The sequence below is a fragment of the Boleophthalmus pectinirostris genome, unplaced genomic scaffold (assembly GCF_026225935.1).
Source record: "Boleophthalmus pectinirostris isolate CB_2022bp ecotype Guang Dong unplaced genomic scaffold, ASM2622593v1 HiC_scaffold_16, whole genome shotgun sequence".
NCBI lineage: Eukaryota > Metazoa > Chordata > Actinopteri > Gobiiformes > Gobiidae > Boleophthalmus > Boleophthalmus pectinirostris.
In genome coordinates, this window is record NW_026571095.1 from 5,405,850 (window position 1) to 5,428,642 (window position 22,793).

Genomic DNA, 22,793 nt, shown 5'->3' on the forward strand with positions numbered 1-22,793 from the left:
AGTCCAGTTTTAGTCCTGATTTAATCTTGGTTTAGTCCTGTTTTTTTTTTTTTTTTTTCTCAAGTGCCATTACCACTTTGAACACACTCATGCACTGATTGACAACACATTCCTATCTCTCAATCCCCTGATCTCCTTCCATCCATCTGTTGTGCACTATTTTATACAGTGCAATATCTTAACTGAGTGCAATATTTAAATCCAGTGCAACATTTTTGATTGAGTGCAATATTTAATACATTACAATATTTAATACAGTCTAGTTAGAGTTTTGTAGTCTTGGGTGTCCCAACCTTTTTATGTCTTGCACTACTAATTATGTATCTATTTATTTACTCTATCTTTTATTTATTCTTTTTTGTACTGTGTTGTCCCACATACATGTCTGCACTGGAGGGTGATATGTGATATGTGTATAGTATGTATGGATTGTACATATGTATACAGTAGTGACAATAAAAGGCATTCTATTCTATGGTTTAGACCTAGTTTAGATCAAATTGGTCAAAAATAGGGACATTTCTTGTATAAAACTGGGACAAATCACTGGTTTTGTATAAATCTGATAGGGCGGAGGACACAGGCTCAAAACCTGGGACTGTCCCGGGTAAATATGAACGCCTGGTCACCCTAATGGTAACGTAAAAGACACAGGAAAGACTATGGAGCAGTGTTGTTTTGATCGAGAGACATGCCACAACACTTGCGCTGGGGGATTGTCCTATTACATAAACACCTCTCATCCAATCACAGACCTGCTTTTTCCTTCCCCTCCGCTGCCGACCAATCAGAGCCCTTATTTGGTGGTATGTGCCCGCCCCCTCCGCAGACGAACAACAAAAATGGAGAGCGCACTCGCAGCAGCCGAAGGACGCTAAAATTAGGGAACTTTTCTTAAAATATCTCCACAGAAACTCGCGTATTATACTCGGATGAAGCTCTAGAGTTACATTGAATCAAATCTAGCAGTAGTTTGAGAACTGTCTTATCTGTAAAGAGCGTCGGTTCTTGTAAACAAACCGGTTTCTTGGCTACGACAAAAGACTACACAGGCTTTTGCTAGCCGTTAGCTCGCAGGCTAGCACCAAGGTTTCACCCTCATGGTTCTTGGATTATAAACTTGAGAAACCGACATCAACATGGACAAGGTAAAGAAACTTTTATAGATTCATGTATTTGTATAGAAATGACGAAAATACCCAATTCTGACCGTGTAAGTCTAGTGTTATTGTATGGTACACGTTCTTAAAAACAACGTGGTGTTTTACGTCTGATTAAATGGTTCACAATCTGTTGAATATCCACAAGTGTGCTAAATGATCACTGTAAATTTTACCACTTTGTGTCATAAAATGTTGACAGAAGAATAAGATAAATGAGTACTTTGGTAATTTACTATAATAATTTGTCATTTCTGAGACCAAAATATTGTTACTGGTACATATAAAACTGTTATCAGAAGTTGAGATCCTAGACAAATCTGAACAGGTGAGAATCAACTGACCAACGGTCCACTACAGAACCAATTTACAGGTTAAATTTAGAAGTAAACAACATTATTGAGGACTTTTCATGGTTAAGGATCTTCCTAACAGTCATCTGCATGTCCTTGGACAATGTTACTGATATGGGAGTAACAATTAAGGTTTTAAAAAGACTTGTGCAGGTCTAATAGATGAAAGGATTAAAATTAATAAATAAATGTCACTACTTTTTTGGACTGGGTCACTGATAGAATAGATTGAATCAATATTAAATGAACACAAAAAGGTCAGTATTTTTTTGCAGAAATGACAAAAAGTTTTGTCGAACTCTACAGAAAATTGAACAAATATATTTACTTCAAATAATCAAAAAAATATGTTGCATAACGTCAGTGAATTAAGTAGTGGTGCTGTGAGATCCATATTTAATATCTTGTATGACTTCCATGAGCTTGAAGGACTGCATCCATGCGGTTCGACAATGATTCATACAATTTGTTGATGGAAGTCATCAGGAATAGCAAAGAAAGCGTCTTACATGCCTCCCAGAGTTTATCAAGATTCTTTGGTTTTGCCTTCCATGCTTCCTCTTTCATTCTACCCCAGACATGCTCAATGATGTTCATGTCTGGTGACTGGGCTGGCCAGTCCTGGAGCACCTTGATCTTCTTCGCCTTGAGAAACTTTGATGTAGAGATAGAAGTATGCGATGGAGCACCATCCTGCTTCAAAATTTGGACCCTTTTATGGTTGGGAATGTAAGAGGAGCTAATACTTCTTGATATTTTAGGCTATTGATATTGCCTTCCACCCTGCAAATGTCTCGCACAGCCCCATACTGGATGGAACCCCAGACCATGATTTTTCCGCCACCAAACTTAACTGTTTTCTGGGTGAATCTTGGATCCATGCGGGCTCCAGTAGGTCTCCTGTAATATTTGCGGCGGCTGTGATGTAATTCAACCGAGGATTCATCTGAGAAATCCACCTTCTGCCACTTTTCCAGTGTCCATCCTTTTAGCAGGCTGTGGGCCTTGGCAAATGCCACACGTTTTTTTAATTGCCTTTTGTTTAGTGCTGGTTTCTGTGCACTGATTGGACCATGGAGGCCATTTCGAGACAGAATTCTACAAACTGTTGTGGTTGACACAGGGACTTGAGGTGACCAGGCCTGGTGGAGTCTGCTGCAGTGGAAAAGGGGCTGGCCTTGGATTTTCCAATCAACAAACGGTCCTCCCAAGCAGTTGTCTTGGGGCTTCTGCCGGACCTGGGCTTGTCAAAAACATCTCCAGTCATTTCAGATCTTTTTCTTATTCTTTGTACTTGACACTGAGACACATTGAAGGTGTCACCACCTCAGCAGTGGATCTGGTCTTCAGCCTCTTGATAATTAACACTTTGGTCTCAGGGTGGATCTTAGGCATGTTGTCAGAGGTCAAGTTGCAGTTGATGTGAAGGTCTGGTGTGCTGGGGTTCTTTTTATACACACCCACTAATTGATTGATCAGTAACTGATCACAGGTGAGGCTGTAATCTAGGATTGGGTGCATCATATGACAAGGCGACAAGACTTTTGTCTTGCCAAAATCTGACCTTTCTGTGTTCATTAAATGATCAATCTTTCTTCAGTGAAGCAAATTTATTTTAGTATATTGAGCATAATTTGGGAGGGTTTTAGCTTTCATATGAGACATTTCTAAAACCAATCGATTCATTTAAAGTCAGGTTATAAGCTTTTGTTTCTACAAAATGGATAAGTGACAAGACTTTTGTCAGGGACTGTAGACTAGTATACACCCATGGACACTATGAACCTACTGGTCCACTGAGGATTACACACATATAAAGCGACACGGAAAGAGTTAAAAATCACATTCTATTGTATTTTTATACAATACATTTTTATTGTCATTGTGGAATCAAAATTGCAATCAGTATTGAGTATCGAGTCTATTCCTTAGTATCGACATTGGACATTTTTTTTATCCTAACAACACTAGTCCTTCATAACTCATTGACACACTGATGTAAATATGTTTATACTAATTTGTTAGCTTAATGTTACAATTAAATAGTACTAGGAAAGACATTGCACCTTTGTCATATGGTTTACCTTGTGTTTCACAGGCAGACTTCTTAAAAGGACTTCCAGTCTACAACAAGAACAACTTCAGCAGATTCCACGCTGACTCAGTTTGCAAAGCATCAGTAAGTGCTTTTATTACAGTAATAATGAGATAATGTATGTTTATTATACCTAGGGGTAGATAATATGAGCCTGAGACGGATAGGGTGGTCAAAAGTATCGAATATCAGGTACTAGATAAGAGGAAAAAAGTATAAAAACTAGATACTCATACAGATGTAAGACCATGTGGTAATATAAAAGAAAGTACTATGATATAATGTTGAAAATCACATTCTATTGTCTAAATAAGTGTTTCTATTATCATTGTGGTATCAGAATCTGTACTGAATATTGGGTCTATTCCTTAGTATCAAAATCAATTTTGAAATCTTAGTATTGTGACATCACTTGAGCCAGATAATGATTCATGTACACTTTTTGTTTTTGTATTTCCTTCAAAAGATAAAGTCAGTGGCTTCTCCTTAAAATTCCTACTTCACTGTGAAGTGCCTTTGACTCAGCCTTACTGAGGTCGAGCGGAAAAAAGTAAATCCTCCTTGTTTGAGCATAGGACTGCTTTAAAGGTGCACTGTGTAACTTTTCTTGGGGAGGGTACACCACATGCTACTCTCCATGTAAATGTACTTGTCATGTGTAGCCTGGACAATAAGGCATTAAACTTCTCTCCATGGAGGCAAGCAGGCCAAAACACATATCAGATCAGCGGAGAGGTGGGCTCAATCACACAAGAAGGCATGGTTCTAAAAGCATTTTTGAATAATAAAATCACCTCTAATGAAAAGGAGGCTGAAGTGATGTTTAATGCCATACTGTGGAACATAACAAGCAAAGCAATAGCATCTCTCCAAAGGCAAAAACTTGGTGTAGCTTCCAGCAAAAAGTTACACAGTGGTCCTCTAAATAAATAATAAAATAATATTCCAATATAACTTTTGTTGTTTTTTACAGAACCGGAGGCCGTCAGTGTATCTTCCAACTCGAGAATACCCTTCAGAACAAAGTAAGTGCTCTCTATTGTTCAAATAACAGTAAGAGCAGCACGATGGAGGGCACAAGGGCAATTGAATCAAGAGACTCTTGAAATGAGTGCAGTGCAGTGTGGAGTATTGAATGCATAAAGTCTGATGAGAGAAAAGAGAGAAAGAGAAATCAATCTGTTTGGGAAAACGTCTTTGAGGCTAGACACTGGTAGGAAAAAGGGGGAAAAGAGGGTTGTCAGATTTTTAGACTGTAACAAGCACCAAGTTTTAGTCCTACAAAAAATCCCCCAAAAAAGAAGAAACTAGTGAAACGTCTTGTGTATCTGCTGAAAAAAAAAAAAAAGCCCAAAGTCTGTGTCGTAGACTGTATAAATGGACTCAAGTGCACTTCTGACTCCATCAGCTCTGGCTCCAATTGACTTTTCATTGAAAAACCCTCTCTCCGTAACTGCTGCAGTGAGCCTTACCATTGTGGTCTTAAAATGTTTGTATTAATCTGTTCTACCTGCCCCTGCTGTTTTTATTTCACTGTTTTCTTCTTTTCCTAATTTGGACCTGGCTCTAAATTCGCCCCTGTAACTGCTAGCCTCTTGAGTTTCATTTGACTGGAGCCAAACGCTGTGGGCGACGTCACACTCCCAGTCTGTGGTCGCTATGAAGAACCAGACTGATCCACTCTGAGAACAAGAGGCTGAAGAGACTCATCCAGTGCAAATCGGCGAGAGATTGTATTTTTGTGAATGGCTAAAATCAGTTTGGCCTAGTATCAAGTTTTTGTTTACTGATGTAAAACGTGTCATGTGGGAGCACGGGTGACGTAGGCCTGTGGTCCGAGGATTGGGCAGAATCTTAGAGCTAACCACAAGGGTCGTTCAAATAGGGCCCAGGGGAGATAACCAAATGATTTAAACATGCATGGATGACTAAAACCTCTTCAGGCCTGTTTCTGATGAGGAAACAATGTTATAACTTGTCTCAGAAAAGTTGATCTTGCATAATACCCCCCCTTCAAGACTAAAAATAAGTAGAAGGCTTACGTATTTTGTAATCGTTGGGTTTCAGATGACATCACAACATTCCGTAGTCCAATGTTTTATTTGATACAGATTGGGGTTAGCTGAAATTAAGATGGTTAAAATGTAGGTTTTAGTTGGGATACAGTGAGTTCTTAGGTCTAGTTACGAATAGAAATGATTAGGTTCAACATTTGTGAATTTACATTTTGGAGATTTCATGGCAAAGTACAAAGTAATCAATAGGAGACGTCCCCGGGGAGTGTGACATATTACATTCTAGAATCTGAAAAGCCCCAGTTCCCCTAACCCTGAGCAACTTGTCTTTTCCCAGTCATCGTCACAGAGAAGACCAACATTTTGTTGCGGTATCTGCACCAACAGTGGGACAAAAAGGTGAGGATTTCAAAGTCTGCTCTCTTAAATTAGACTTAGATTTAGACAGACTTTATTGATTCACAAGGGAAATGACTTGGACACAGTAGCTCACACATCACAATATAATATAATAACAAAGAGTAAAAAAAAAAAATGGTAATAATAAATTCTAAATAAGTAGCAAAAAAGAAATGGCAAGAAGCTGATGTCACATGAGGCATAAAAATGTATACGTACAAATTAAAATAAAATAGGAGGTAAGTATAAAAAATATCCCTTAACAGGTCATAAGGAAACAGTTGATGATATGAGTTGTTGTACAGTTGTAGGGAGTATTATCTTTTACATATTGTGAAGTGTTGTACAGTTGTAGGGAGTATTATCTGTTACATAAGAATGAGTTGTTTTGTAGTTGTAGGGAGTATTATCTGTTACATAAGGGTGAGTTGTTTGCATTGTAACAATAAATAACTTAGAAAATGATCTCAGACTTATTTTTCGTTTGTTTTCCAGAATACAGCCAAGAAACGGGAGCAGGAGCCGGCAGAGGGCGAGAACACGGCGCCCCCTCGTAAAATGGCGCGCACAGACAGTCGAGAGCTGGGCGAGGATTCATGAAGTGAGCCGACGCCACGCCCGACCCACAATGCACCAGTGTCAGAGCTGATTAAAGCACACGGAAGCACAGCCCCTCTACCACAGAACTGCAGAGTGCGTGGTTCTGTTACCGTGGCAACGTTTGTGTTTTTCAATTGCAGAATCTCTTTTACGGTCAAACGTCAATTTAAGTAAACACTCGAGTTTTTATTTCACGTTTTTGTCACTCGCGCCGTTTGTCAGTTTGGCATTACTGTTGCGAGGGTTATGTTGATAAGGAAAGCCAGGGCACTGAAGCAAATGTAATAACTTGATATACATTTGTGCGACTAAATAATCAGCTATGACAGAATAATTAAACTGCCACATAGACAGTTGGAAGCTACACTGATATCACAATGGAGCTCAATAGTCCCACCCTCTCCCAAGTCCGTTTAAGTAGGACGTTTTCTGTTTATTTTTCCCATAGAATTAAAAAAAAAAAAATCAAATATTGAGACTACAAAAGCATCGCGGAGGCTAACGCAGTGTGGCAACTAATATCATATATAATAACGCGGCTGTTTGAAGTCTAAAAAACACATTTAAAACAAAAGATTCAGCTAAATGCTAAAATAACTTAGTGGTTTATAAAGTTTCAGAAACAGATTTTAAAGGTGCAGTGTGTAACTTTTCTAGTGGAGGATCCGTCAAAGACTTTCTCCATGGTGATGTTATTGCTTCGTCTGGAATGTTGTCACAGTATGGTATTATGAAACCTTTCTATCACCATGGAAACCAAACCAGGTTACAGCTCAGATCTGTGGAGAGGCAACCCTGCTTACAGTCAGGATATGTTTTTTTTTTTTTTGCTGTATTTTTGAGCAATAAAATCTGCAGTTGAATAAATGTAAGATAGAACTATTTAATGTCATACTGTGGAACATTTGAAGCAGAGCAACGAAACAAGCAGGTGATGGACTCCCTAATAAAAGTTACATAGTGCACCTTTAATTTAGTGTTTAGTCCTGAGCTTTCAAACTTTCAAATAAATATTATTTTTGTTTTCTGAAAGTTTATGGGAAAAAATAAATTAGAAAGTTACTGGAACCAGAGGGTGGGTGTTTATACTTTGGAGAGAAAGGTGTCTTGTCCAAAGACACAGCGGCAGTATGAAATCCAGGGAGACAATGTTGTTTTGTTTTTTTTGTAAATTTTTTCTTCTTGTAAAAATTGTGTTCGTTATGTGAATTTAATTTGCCATTTCAAAAGAAGAAAATGTTTAGTTTTACAGTGAAAGTGGTGTACAGTAAATTTAATGTAAAAATGTTTTGTCCTAATGCCTTAAGTAGACATGTATTTTATTTTATTTTTTTTAGAATATTCTGAGTTTACAATGTTGTTTCCAGAGAAGAAGAAACAAAAGGATTTTTTTTTCTTTTAAATATAATTGTAGAGCCATCAGCGCAGTGGCTTTGAAGGGCAAGTCAAAGCAAATTTCAGAATAGAATCTTTTTTGAGACGATAAAATTGACAGAGAAGCTAAATTTTAAGGAATAACAAAACAGTATAAATATTGTAACTGGTAATTCAAAAATTTTATGTAAATTTTTTCAATTTACCTAATTTGTGTTCTCAATTATTATATATATATTTTTTATTATTTATTTTTCTTATGTTTTATTTATTTTGTTTGTTTTTTTTGCCCTAAATTGTATCCCTCTCCTGTATCATAAACATTAACTGTCTTCACATGACATGACTGTTTAATCTTGCCTTTCAGCTCCACTTAAAGTCATAGGATGCATCATTTTTATTTTTTATATTTCCAAATTTGTGCAGAAGCTGTAGCCCTGTTGTTTAGCCTGACATTGTCCAGTGGCTGCATTTTGTTTCAGTGTATTTTAAAAGGCCCTATATTACGCAAAATGAACTGTCGTGAGCTTTTAGCCATAGTTATTATGTGGTTTCCTCATCAAAAACAGACCTGGAGTTGTGTTTTGCGTTTATTTCATTTACACACATCTGAGTAACACTTTATTAATTGTCTGTTTACATCTCCAAAGCTCAAAATGCTCTCTTCCACTTTGTGATGTCACGTGGTAGTTTTCAAGTTAACAGCTCCTTTTATCTTTTCTTCAGCGGAGATTACCAGTTCCAAATGTTTCTAGTGAAGGTGTATGGAGTTTAAAAACACAAGTGGAGCATTTGTGTTTTCAGTTTGAGAGAAGAACTCACTCTATATGTGCAGGTTTTGTGCGTTAAACGTGTGAATGAAACAAAACACAACTCCAGGTCTGTTTGTGACGAGGAAACGACATAATAACACAGATCAGAAAACGGCGTAGTGTGGGCACTTGAATAGTAGCTGACCTCTCCGTAGCCGTTAATGTGTATATTGTAAATTTGTACAGGAACTTTTTTGACCAGGTTAAATTCAGGGCTTGATCTGATATTGTCTTCCCTCTTCCAGTTACACTGTCCTGTTTGAACCAAAGCTCCACCAGATAAACTGTAGACTGCATGGATTCATTCTCCACGTCATTTTTACACCTTTTAATTTTACAGGTTGCAGTTTCAAGAGCATGTTTCGATATTTCAATAAAAAAATGTTATGTTGAAGTTAATGGATCATTTTCGATCAATTTTTAACCAGTGTATCCTCATTGTTAAATGGCCTTACTTACTTGTTATTTATTTATTTGTAGTAGTTAAGTAGTTTCTGTTTGGAGGACACAAATCTAAATCAGTTTATTTTATCAACATGATTTTAAAGGTGCATTGTGTAACTTTTCTGGTGGAGGGTCCGTCAGATGTTTTTCTCCATGGACATGTTTTTTGCTTTATCTGGAATGTTCCACAGTATGGCATTAAAGCTTTCTATCTTCATGGAGGCCAAACCAGACCAAGTTACAGGTCAGATCTGTGGAGAGGTGACCCCACTCACAGTCAGAATGTCTGTTTTTCTAGGTATTTTTGAGCTATAAAACCACCTGGAATTGCATAAAAATCTGAAATCTGCTACAATCAAAACAAAAACATCTTTATAATCTGGAGTTAGATTCATGACTTTCAGCTTCTTGTCTACAGGCGAAAGTTTGAGCACTTTTGTTTAGAAATATAGACATAGCTAATACAGTAGCTGCTGCTTCCATGGTGCTAAACCTTTCTGTCTTCATGGAGACCAACCTAGACCAAGTTACAGGTCAGATCTGTGGAGAGGTGACCCCACTCACAGTCAAATGTCTGTTTTTCTCTGTATTTTTGAACTCTAGAACCACTTGTAATTAAATAAATGTAAAGTAGAGCTGTTTAATGTGACACTGTGGAACATTCCCATCAGAGCAATGACATCTCAATAGAAACAAGCAGGTGACGGACCCTACACCAGAAAAGTTACACAATGCAGCTTTATGTAGCACAGTACAATGTATGTAGGTACTGGTATTACAACAACAACTTTTTTTTTTTTTTTTTTTTACTTAGTTCAATCGTTTCTGTTCTGTTTTCTGTATTTATGACAACATGGGACTAAAATCTGTATCCACATAATCTTGGTTATGGGGACAAAAAACAAAATCTGTTTTTAATTTGAATTTGCAAGAATGTATGTTTTCTTTGGTCAGTTTTGCAATAGAAATCCCATATTTGGAAAAAAGACAGACATAGCAGCAAACAAGTACGGGACCCCAACAAAAAAGTTACATATGGGTCTAGTCAAGTGGTAATGGAAGGAAACAGGGGCAGAATTTTGACATTCAAATGTCTCTTATTCAGAAACTAGAGGGACTATTGAAATAAGTAAAGTATCAGAATGTAGGAAAGAGTTACACTCCAACAGGGTCAAGTTAAACCTGTGATATTCTTTCAAGTTGTTGACAAAAAATGTTAAAACTCATGTGGGTAACGGAGGAAATGAAATATGCAGCACTTTTTGGGCAATAAATCCAAACAGTGATAACTCTTGGTTCTCACTTCCATATCCTTAACAAACTGGTTTGAATATTTGCTTCATATAGTTTTCTACCATATGGTACAAGATTAGGTTGAAAAACCTCTTACTTTTTGACTCATGAGATTTTTTATTAAGAAAGGTCATGGTAACGGAGGGAAAAGTAACAGAGGGAAAATTGTGCAAACAAGTAGAAGGTGCAGGATTTTACATCATTTGTCATTTTTTTCTTCCAAAAACTTTAATATTACTTCAAAATGAAAGGAAACTATTTCTATAAAATATGTCAGTCCTTCCAAGCAAATTTTTATCATTTTAAATACTTTTTTTTTTTTAAAAAATCCTGTCCCTTCATCAACAGTTCAAAGATGGAATAACACAAGATATGATGAAATACATCCATTTATTGACATGATTTGCAGGTCTTTGAAATTTGGGAAATAATTTTTGTTCCATGTTTCATACATGGTCTGTTTAAAACGTATTGAACTTTAGAACCAAAAATGGTACAGAAAAAGGTCAACAGTTTCATAAACTAGAGTACATATGTATCTGTTCAATACATTTTTATATCAGATGCATTAACTTGAATTTTTGGCCTTGATGTTTACTTCTGCTTGACCAGGCCCATAGTGTATCATAGTTACATAGTGTTTAAAGTTAGTAGTTAATCTCCAGGACAGTAATTTATGAGTACTATTAATCTGTAGTAGGCTTTATTACTTTTTAATGAAAACCCAGTAATTACATAAGCTAGATATTATGATTAAGACAGATAAATCTGTTTAAAACAATTGTATTTAAACAGCAACTATAGAACTATCTTCATTTACTTAAAAAAAAAAAAACCCAAAAAAACCAAAACAGTTGTACATGACGTGCACGCAGCGTGTTCATATTTGTCCGGTGACGCGCGCTCATGGTTCACTCTCGCTTCCTTCCTCCTGGTGCCATTTTGAGGACGGAAGTCGCGATGCCGTCCGTGTGCTGCGCCGTCGGCTGCAAGAACAACAAGTCTCAGAAGAACGGGATCATCTTCTACAACATCCCCAAAGACCCGGAGCGGCGCCGGAGATGGATCAGCGCCATCGCCCGCGAAAACTGGAGCCCCAACGGCAACACGCGCCTCTGCAGCCAGCACTTTGTGTCAGGTACGGAGACCCGCGAGGGACTCGAGCCAAAACCTACTGCTCCTCTGGGATTGACGATAAACACTTTTGTCATTCACCATATCAATAAACAAACAGAGCTGAGTTTATAAAAAGAAAGAGAAAGCGAAACAAAAAACACAATCGTGGACACCGAGTTTCAAAGTGACGAAGAACTGGAACTGTTGCCATAGCAATAGGAAATTAGAATAACGTGCCAGAGATATAATAGTGAAAACATTTAAACTAAGATTAACATGCGATCAGTTGAATTGAAAAAAGTCTTAAAGAAGATTAATATGCAAGCTTCCGAATTGAAAAAAGTCCTCAAAATGACGTCCATTTGGTTATTACAAACAGGAAAAGACATGATTGCTCTACTTTTGATCCTGTGGCACCTTTACATGATTCTTAGTGTTAGTTTTATATTTTAAATTTTGTGTTAATTGCTCAAGTTTGACATGTTAACTACTTTATAAGCCTCTACAGTGTGATTATTGACTCAAAGCAGAAAAAAATAATAATAATATGTACATAGCTGACTTTTCAAAGATAAGAAAGTAAAGAAAAAGCAATAAAAGGAAGCAAATTTATTCATGGAGTTTTAACGTAAGGAAAATTGCACTTATTAATAATAGTTAACAATTTCAAATAAGATTAATATACAAGCTTCTGAATTGAAAAAAGTCCTCAAAATGGCATCCATTCTAAACAGGAAAAGACATGACTGCTCTACTTTAAACCCCTGTGGCACCTTTACATGATTAAAGTGCTTTCAGTGTTAGTTATATATGTTACTGTCATTTTTTATTTTTGTTAACTGCTCATCTTTGACATGTTGACCATTTTCTAAGCCTGTATGTTTTGATTACTGACTTGAAACTCCACTCGGCAGAAATGGGAACTGAAATTTGTACAAATCAGACATAGTATCAGTGAAAAGAAAGTGTTTTCGTTTTTCTTGGTCTGTTTGTTGTGGTAAACATTTGCCTAATGAAGTGAAAGCGTCGTTGCTCATTGGTTGCATCCTTCAGTTTCAGAGAGATGAAAAATTAGCACTGTTGCCATAGTAACAGGTAATTCAGTCTGTTGAATGGTGGAAAATGCTCTGAAATGTTGCCTATTCATGAGTTTCAACATATGCAACATTTGAAGGACTTTTTCTCATTGAAAAGATTAAATATTTAGTTTTTAATTGTTCATCACCATAGCAATGGCCCTAATTCCTCATCATTCTGAAATCCATGGATAAACGGGAAGTTGAAACATATGCATATGAAACCCAGAGTAGGTGTACAATTATTTTTTAAGGTGCACATATTTGTCATGAAGGGTTTGCCACCTGGTTTTTGAGATTTTATAAATATTTGGGTGTGTAGCAGCCAATAACATAATAATGGCCAATAACGTAATAATTTTAATGTAATAAAGCCAATAATGTAATAAAATGTCTGAACTAATAACGTAATAACCTGATGACAATAATGTAATAAGTTATTACATTATTGGCTTGTTATAAAACTGCTGCCAATAATGTCATAATTGTAATAATACTTTCTTAATATCATTTAGACCAGGGGTGCTCAATACGTCGATCGCGATCTACCAGTTGATCGCCAAGGTCGTGTGGGTAGATCGCCGTGTCTTAGTACTCGACTCGCGTTTGGACTCGGTCTTGTCTCTCACTCGAGGTCTGACACTCAACAAGTGCGATCATATTTCATTACGGCCGCTGCTGTTGGTAATAAACTTGTAGCGGGTGCAGGAGCGTGTGGGGCGTCTCAGTGCAGCCTGTGCGCTCATTTGAAACCCGCGGAGACTCTACGGCACATCACAAACACACACGCTCCCTATGCACGGCTCGTCTGCGACAGCGTGTGCCCTCGTGTACCAGCGTGCATCACAGGGCAGGTTCAACTTCCTAAACATCCTACCTGTCCATCTGCCTCACGTCAGCACGCCGCCCCTCGCCTTTTCACGCTCTCGCTCCTTCCTGCGTACAGCGAACACAAGCCCCTCCCACAGTGCGGCTGATTAGAAGAGCAAGACCAAACGTGAAGCAAAAACCAGTCTAAATTTGTGTTCCAGTGTTGGCACAAAGCAGGTCTACAGCATAGAGCGGATCTACAGAACAGACCTACTGCCACATTTGACTGAAGTTTGTCTAACAAAAGTGACAAATGCATCTGTGTTTGTCACGATGTGCGTTTGGTTTGGTAAATGTGCAGAGGCTGGTAAATATCACTGCAAAACCAGAAAAGAATGTAACTCCAGTTTGGAACTTTAAAAAACAGGTTTAAAAATCTTCCTTCACTTTTTCTCTTTTTTTTTTGTGCCAGAGGAAGTTCTCTTAAAGAAGAGGTTCTCAAACTGTGGGTGAGGGTCCAGAAAAGGGGCACAGAGTGTTTCAGTGCAGTTTGTTTGGCTTTGTATTGGGTAGATCATTTTGACTTGGTCATTTTGTAAGTAGCTCACATGCTGAAAAAGTGTGAACACCTCTGATTTAAAGGAACAATATGTAAGAAATAACTGTATATTAATCATAAAATTACCTGATATATCACCAGACATTAACGAATCATGATCATTTCAAACACTTTTATCAGCGACCACAGTAATCCAGCCTGAATATTCTCTTTCCCATAGAAATTGCAGCCCTCAGTTTATGTTGATGTTGTCATTATGTGTATATTCTGTGTTTAGGCCTGTTGCACCACCTCCACCTCCACCTCTGATTTTGGACTCCCACCTGGGGACCTCCTGTCTGGGGAGGGGATACTGTGCTCTGCAGTATTTCATACGTGATTGCAGTACCAGTTTTGGCCACAAACTTACTTGCTGTTCCTTTAATCCTTTCAGATTTATTAGATGAATTTAAAGTGTCACACTGTGAAATCAGAGGTGGAGGTGGAGGTGGTGCAACAGGCCAAAACATAGAATATACACATACGTAATGACAACGTCAACATAAACTGAGGGCTGCAATTTCCATGGGAAAGAGAATATTCAGGCTGGATTACTGTGGTCGCTGATAAAAGTGTTTGAAATGATCATGATTCCTAAATGTCTGGTGATATATCGGGGTCATTTTGTAATTAATTTACAGTTATTTTTTTTACATACTTTTCCTTTAAATGATATTAAGAAAGTATTATTACAATTGTTATATTATTGGCAGCAGATTTATAACAAGACAATAATGTAATAACTTATTACATTATTGTCATCAGGTTATTACGTTATTGGTTCAGACATTTTATTACATTATTGGCTTTATTACATTCAAATTATTAGGTTATCGGCTGCTAGAGGGTGTTACTGTGGCTTTAAATATCAATAGGCAAGTTCTGTACAAAATCCTGCACTACTCTACATTCTTATTATTCTTTTATCTATTTTATTATTCTTTTATCTATTGTTTCTTTAGTTTCTTTTGTCTGGACGATAATTCTGCTACCTTTTTAGAGTTAAATGTTGAATATTGCTGTGTGAAGCACTTTGGAAACGGATTTGTTTCTAAAATTTGCTCTACAAATAAAGTTGGATTGGATTGGATACTCTGGGTTTCAGAATGATGAGTAATTAGGAGTGTTGCCATAGCGATGAACAGTTTAAACAATTTATTTTAAGTCCTCAAATACACAGAAGAGGAAGCAGAAACCTATGAATAGCCAGTTAAAATCTGCTACAATCAAAACAAAAACATCCGAATAATCTGGAGTTAGATTCAACGACTTTCAGCTTCTTGTCCATAGGAACGAAAGTTTGAGCACTTTTGTGTAGAAATAGACGTATCACTAGCTGCTGTGTTACAAATTGGAAGTGTTCATGGTGGCTCTTCTGGCTCCATCAACTCTGGCTCTAATTGATTTTACACTGAAAAATTGTCACCTTTCTCTCTCTGTAACTGCTGCTGTGAGCCTCTTCATTGTACAAATTGCCACACTAACATAAAACCACCTGTAATTGAATAAATGTAAGGTAGAACTATTTAAAGTCACACTGTGGAACATTCCAGGCAGGGCAATGACATCTCCATAGAAACAAGCAGGTGACAGACCCACAACCAAAAAGTTACATAGTTAAGGTTAGGCAAGTTAAGGTTAAACTTTTCTCATCTGTTTCAAAAGAGAATATAACTGCTATTGCCTGGACTGCAGGTCAGGTCTGTGGAGATGCAAGCCCGGTCACAGCAAGAATGCATGTTTTCATTGGTAATTTCGCCATAAGAATGTGGAGGATAGGAAATGTTCACGGGGGGGACGTCCGGCTTCATCAGCTTTGGGTCCAATTGACTTTACACTGAAAAATCGTCACCTCTCTCTCTGTAACTGCTGCTGTGAGCCCCGTCATTTTACCCATCGCTACGGTAACCTTCCTTGTTCTTTCTTTTCCAGGCAAGAAAAGTGAAAACCAGTACGACCCGGATTACGTCCCGAGCCTGTTCCCCTGTCAGACTTCGGAGCAGCAGCAGAAAATCGTCAACAGCTTCGAGCGATTCCGGAGACAGTGGGCCAAACGGAAAAGGCCGGAATATACGGAAAATGTAAACAATAATATTGAGCATAACTACTGCAAACCCCCACCAAAAACTGTAAGCAAGGGTGCCATAACCAAAATCTTCATGCCAAAATAAACAAAGTCAGTTTTTTCGTCGCTCTGGCTTCCTGTCACGTGACCTAAAGAAGCGTGGATAACTTTGATATCAGCTTTTTACTGTTTTTGGTGATTTATTTCCGATCAAAATGACAATGGAGGGGTGGTCGATATTGACAGAAGAGATGTGAAGTTTTTTCTTTTCTTTTTTACAGAAGACAATTTTCAAATGCTGTTGGCAATCTAACAAAAATGTGCTAAAATGTGCCTTTAAATGTAGTTAGTATAGAGGCTTTGCACCATCACGTGTCCCCATGGCAACGGTACCTACGCTGCCATGACACCGGGCACACTATGTCACTGACTTCAGCAGCATCGGAGAAACATGGGCAGGTTTTGTTGTGTATTTGGTTGTTCTAGAAGTTCTGAAAGGCATAAAACAAATCGTTTCTTCACTGTTCCTCTGGAAATTATTCATCAGGAGCTCAAACAAGGGAATTATCGAAAAAAAGACAGGAATTATGTCTAGAGAACATAAACCGCGAAGAGATTTCCTGTGGTACCATCAAGACACACTCACGTCATTTTTATCAAGGTATTTGCTATTTAAATAGTTTCATAGTTTATTTAATGAGAGAAGCACATTTACTGAACTAAAATGTAAAAAGAAAACATTTGCAGTGTGAGTGGCAGTAGAAACTGGATCTTCCAGCGCACATATAAACATGTCACTCGTCGTAGGACCATGTTTTCTTTATTGTCTTGTTTATTCACAACTATGTCTTCTAGAATGAATCACTTTTTGTGAGTGGATCTTTCTAACGTTCGTGAGGATCTTTTCATGTCCGATTCTTTCGAGGTTCGTCTCACAGACTCTTCGACTCGTGCGTCATGTTGATCATAGGAGCCCAGTGTGGGTTCGTTGAATCGTAAACTAGTGCAGGTTTTCCTGGATAAATTAATGACATTTGAGTTCAGTAAATGTGCTTCTTTCATTAAATAAACTTTGAAACAATTTAAATCGCAAATACCTTGATGAAACTTCAGGTGTCTTGATGGTACCATAGGAAATCTCTTTGCGGTTTATGTTCTCTAGCCATAATCCACGTATTTTCTTTGATAATTCCCTTGTTTGATCCTGATGAATAACTTCCAGAGGAATAATGAAGAAATGAATCGTTTTATCTCTTTCAGAGCGTCTAGAACAACCAAACACACAACAAAACCTGCCCATGTTTCTCCGATGCTGCTGAAGTCAATGACATAGTGTGCCCGGTGTCATGGCGGCGTAGGTACCGTTGCCATGGGGACACGTGACGGTGCAAAGCCTCTATTGATACTTTGCAGTGACATCGCGCTGGAGGTGTTCTGCCTGTATGTCTAGGACGTAATGTTCAACAGTTACCAAATGCACACATGAGCAAACACTGCCAAAAAACTTAAGAAAAACCACAAAATGGATTTAAAGAGCACATTTTCACTAGTCTGTGATCAGTACGAGCGTTTATGGGCCTGTTTTTAGCCTCTTTGTAATGAGTTTTTGAGAGACTTGTTTAACAGCACAAATCAGCTCACGTGTTGTACTTCCAACTAAACCACCTCTTTCTGGTCAAATTGTGTTAAAACAAAGCTCAGATTAAAGTCTAACTTGAGTAACAGAGCCTCAGACACAGCGTCGACATCAGCTGCAAAGTATGTATCGCACAAAACGTGAATGTACTGTAAAAATGAACTGTTATCACTTTATAACCTTATATTTGAGAGATTATCCTTCAAGTTTGTTTATTTTTTTTACTCCTTCTGTAGCATTTTTAGTTTACATTATAAACTAGAAATAGACCCGTGGGCCGATATTTGCACTTTTATGTATTTATTTTATCTGCCTTCAGTCTCCAAGAGCCCAACCACCTGCCAAAAGAATCCACAAAAGCTTTATCTGAACACTTTATACGAAACAAAAAGAACAAGGCTGTTTGTAGGAAAGTCAGATGAGGTAATAATTTGAGGAAAATAATTAAAATTGACTCCAAATATCGGCAGAGCTTATCATTTATCGGTTGCTCTGGTTTCTAAACTATCTGTATCTGCATCGGCCATGAAAAAACAGATATTGGTTGGATTGGATTTATATTATAAATAGTACTTCATATTTGTATTCTCTGATTTGCACATCTTGTTTTCTTCCTGCACTTTTTAAAAACAGAATGATCTTTATTTCGAGTTACGTTACAGCAAAACAAACAGAAGGTGGTGCAGAGATGAATGCGATCTGGACAATTTGAGTCGAAGACAAATGAAAGACAGATGCTCGAAGTGGAGTGGAAGGAAATAAGATTTATTTGTAGCGTTGGCAAAGTTTGTAAAAAGTGAGTCACACGTCTTTGCCCAAATTACTGTTAAATCGTTCGCCTTATGATAAAAGCTAGAAGTTACAGGCCTGTGTGACTATTTAATCTTACTCTAACAGGGTCAAACTGCAAATGTTTTTATTTGTATTTAATATTTATTGCACTGAAAATGTATTTTTTATATTTGACTATGTGACACGATCAACAGTTGATTTAAATTACAATATTTCCCCAGAATATGAAGTTAAAGATGCAGTGGAGCTTTTAAGGTGGAGCGTCCGCTGTTTGCTTTTCTCCATGGAGATGTTAGTTCTTAGCAGGAAATGTTCCACAGTACGGCATTAAACATATCTGCCTTGCTTTTATTCAATTACAGGTGTTTTATAGCTCAAAGTTACCTTGAAAAAACATGAATTATTTACTTTGTGCAGGCTTGCTTCTCCACAGATCTGACCATTAACTTCTGCGTTGTGATAACCAATTTATTTTCATGTTGTGGAATAATCAAATCAAAGCTGTAACATCTCCATGGAGACAAGCAGGCAGTAGAGCCTCGCCCAGAAAAGTTACACAATGCACTTTTAAGTTGTGATAAAGTTAATAAATTATCTTTTCACTTTTGTAAAAAATAATTACAAATGTCTTTTATTTATATAATATTTTAAAGGGACAGTTCAGAATTTTGGACATAGGGCCTCATTTCCTCATGAATCCAGAGTGTTGGAGACGTGTGGAGACACTTTTTGAAATCTTCCATCCAGTCCTTGTATTTGCAGAGGTCACTGGTGTTAGACTAGTGCATGTCAATGGTCATAGTTCTCCTGCCACTAAAAACAGTCTTACCCACTCCACAAAACACCCCAAACAAATCTATTATTACACCAGACTGTCCATGTCAATGTCTGTGTCCATAGAATAATGTTTGAAATAAAACTAACCTTGCATCACATGAATCGTCGCATGTTGAGGGACTATTTTCTCATATATCAGTCCGCCGCTGTCGAGATTTCTATCAGGAAGAACAACTCACTGCTGCTCAGACAGAAATCCTTCAAATACAAAGTTAGTTTTATTTCAAACATTATTCTATCAACACAGACATTCACATGGACAGTCTGGTGTAATAATAGATTTTCCTCTGGTGATTTGTGGACAGTGTTGGGGAGTAACAGATTACATGTACCGGAGTTACGTAATCAGAGTACAAATTATGAGTAACTGTATTCAGTTACAGTTACTGTTTCAATGAGTGGTAATTGGATTACAGTTACTTTGTTGAAATAAATGGATTACATGGCAGTATTTTCCTGTTTTCACATTTTGGGATAAACCAGGACTAAACTAGAACAAAAGCAGGTCTAAACAATATGACACTAACAGTAGGTGGACATCATTTAAGGCAGCAGTGATCTCATATAAAAATCATTTTTCTATCAATAATATTTTTAATCTGGTTAAGGAAAGACTGGGCTTTTTATTTTCTTTTAGCAGATAAAACTTTTTGTGTTAAGATCTTAGTCTTTGCTTCTCTACAGTAAACACAGGTCTGTTCATGGAGACTTGGGCTCAACAGACAATTTGAAGAAAACAATCAAGAATTTTCAGGATGTGGTTGGTGCATAAAAAAAAAAAAAAAAAAAAGACATTACAATATCAAGTAATCCAAAGTATTCAGATTACGTTACTCACTGTAAGTAATTTAATGGATTATGTTACAAACTACATTTTGGGATATGTAATCTGTAATCTGTAGGGGAATACATTTTAAAAGTCAACCTTCCCAACACTGATTGTGGAGTGGGTAAGAGTGTTTTTAGCAGCAGGAGAACTATGACCATTGACATGCACTAGTCTAACACCAGTGACCTCTGCAAATACAAGGACTGGATGGAATATTTCAAAAAGTGTCTCCACACGTCTCCAACACTCTGGATCACGAGGAAATGAGGCCCTATGTCCAAAATTCTGAACTGTCCCTTTAATGTTCTTGAATGTGAACACAGTTTCCTTTTGAGATTCACGGCTTTTCTTTTGTCATTGGAAGTAGAACAAAAACATTAAAAGCCCAGTATCAGTGATCAGTGATTTTCTGATAACAGTTTAAGAAAATGTATCACCATTCTACTTCAGTTATAGTAAATAAATACAAAAAAAACATATACTTTTTCATTTCTGTTTTGTGCAACTCAGACAAGAACACAGGCTGAAAATATTCCCACTAGTGTTTTGGATTCATCACGTGGCCTTATTGCGTGTACAGTATATACATATATTTACTGAGTACTTCTGGAGGACAGTTTGGACTTGAACTTGCTCAGCTCCAAATTTCTGATGTACAAAAGGAAACCAGCTTCTCCCTCTCCACAAGACGGCCTTGCAGAGGAGAAAATATAACACAGCACTTCTAAAATATTGTGTTTTGTTTTGTGAAAATCAGTCGCTGTTACTTTTCTCTGTGGTGTGTTTTTGTGTGTTTTTTGTGTTTCCTCTGCAGTTGTTCAAGAGGAGAGTTGAACTAAAATAAAATACTGTCCTTTTATATTTAGTCTTTGATTCGAAATAAACTTTTTGTAAAAATGCTCATGTTGTTTATTGGAAAGTAGTTTCTTCACGATACTGAAATAGACTCGATACTCAATACTGATTTTGATAACGCTATGATAATAAAAACTTTCTTTAACCAACAGAATGTGGTTTTGAGCATTAGATAAAAGTACTTTAGTCTTTATCATTCCCATGTGGTCTTATATTTAAACTGGAAATCACACATAAATAAAATTTGAAAAAAGTTATCCAAAGTGATCGCAATTCTATACAAATATAGATATATTCTAGATTTTAAAAAAGTATTTTTATTATATACAACTCGCTGGTAATGCCCTACATAACCTACGGTATTGAGATTTGGGCCAATACATATAAGACTAACACAAATCCAGTCTTTACCTTGCAAAAAAAGGCAATAAGAGCTTCACATTATCATCTTAAAATGAGCCAACAATGCATTATTTATAAACCTTCAAACTCTGACATTTTATGATTTAGTCGACCTTTATACTCTGAAAATCATGTTCAAAGTAAACAACAATCTCCTGTCAAAATCTTTACAGAACATGTTCAAAATCCGAAAGAGCCAATATGAGCTCAGAGGCACGACCATGTTTATCAAAAAGAAAATTAGAACAAACATTATGAAATTTAGTAAATCTGTTAAAGGGCTGGAGCTCTGGAAGAATGTATAGAAAACCTCAAATTGTGCACCAGTCTCTTCCATTTTATAAAGAAGTTTAAATGTTTATCTCTGGACAGATACATGAATTATGAGACTTAGTTTGTGCTGTAGTACTTTGTTGTTCTGTTTCTGGTTTGTTTTGTTTGCTCTCACTGTATTTATGAAGATGAACTGGTGTCAAGACGCTCTGATAAAGGAATAAAGGGTAAAAGGCAGCCTCCACCCTTTCGGTCTGTGTATGTTAAATATGACTAATGTCAAAATATACCTGTGACCAAAATAAATAAATAAATAAATAATAATTGTGTAATCCCTCAATCATTCTTGGGTGAAAAGCTGTTCACGAAAGGCTCATCTCTGTCCTGGGAACGTGACTTTTTTAGTGTTGATACTTTGATATTAGTATCAGTATCGATTAGCAGCTGATTTTTGATACTGTTGACAACCCTTTTAGAACAAGAAAGAGAATAACTGCAAAATAAAACACACATTTAAATATTTATTCAGCTCCGCCCATTTTTGCCTCTAAAAAATTTAAGCTGCAGTGTGTAACTTTTCTGGTGGAGGGTCTGTCAAATGCTTGTCTCCATGGAGATGTTCTTGCTTTGTCTGGAATGTTCCACAGTATGGTATTAAACCTTTCTATCTTCATGTTGACCAGACCAGACAGTTAGAGGTCAGATCTGTGGAGAGGCGACCCTGCTCACAGCCAGAATCCCTGTTTTTGTAAGTATTTTGAGCTATAAAACCACCTATAATTGAATAAATGTAGGTAGAGGTGTTTAATGTCACACTGTGGAACATTCCAGACAGAGCAATGACATCTCCATGGAAACAAGCAGGTGATGGACCCCTAATAAAACGTTACACAGTGAACCTTTAAAATTGAATATGAACTGAGTTGATTTGTGTAAAATGAACTGAAAGGTTTTCATTC

The 22,793-nt window shown here is 37.1% G+C and overlaps 2 protein-coding genes across 2 annotated transcripts; both read left to right on the plus strand.

Annotated features, from left to right (window-relative positions):
- Nucleotides 1–841: 841 nt before the first annotated feature.
- LOC110174816 (DET1- and DDB1-associated protein 1-like) lies at nt 842–9,202 on the plus strand. The gene is made up of 5 exons (XM_020940924.2): nt 842–1,148; nt 3,612–3,692; nt 4,582–4,633; nt 5,961–6,022; nt 6,518–9,202. Exons 1-5 carry the CDS (start codon nt 1,140–1,142, stop codon nt 6,620–6,622), a joined length of 309 nt encoding a protein of 102 aa, XP_020796583.1. The 5' UTR covers nt 842–1,139; the 3' UTR covers nt 6,623–9,202.
- Nucleotides 9,203–11,458: 2,256 nt separating this feature from the next.
- Nucleotides 11,459–16,613, plus strand: LOC110174782 (THAP domain-containing protein 11-like). The gene is made up of 2 exons (XM_020940882.2): nt 11,459–11,683; nt 16,078–16,613. The coding sequence occupies exons 1-2, from the start codon at nt 11,506–11,508 to the stop codon at nt 16,314–16,316; spliced, it is 417 nt and encodes a 138-aa protein (XP_020796541.1). The 5' UTR covers nt 11,459–11,505; the 3' UTR covers nt 16,317–16,613.
- The last annotated feature ends 6,180 nt before the right edge of the window (nt 16,614–22,793 follow it).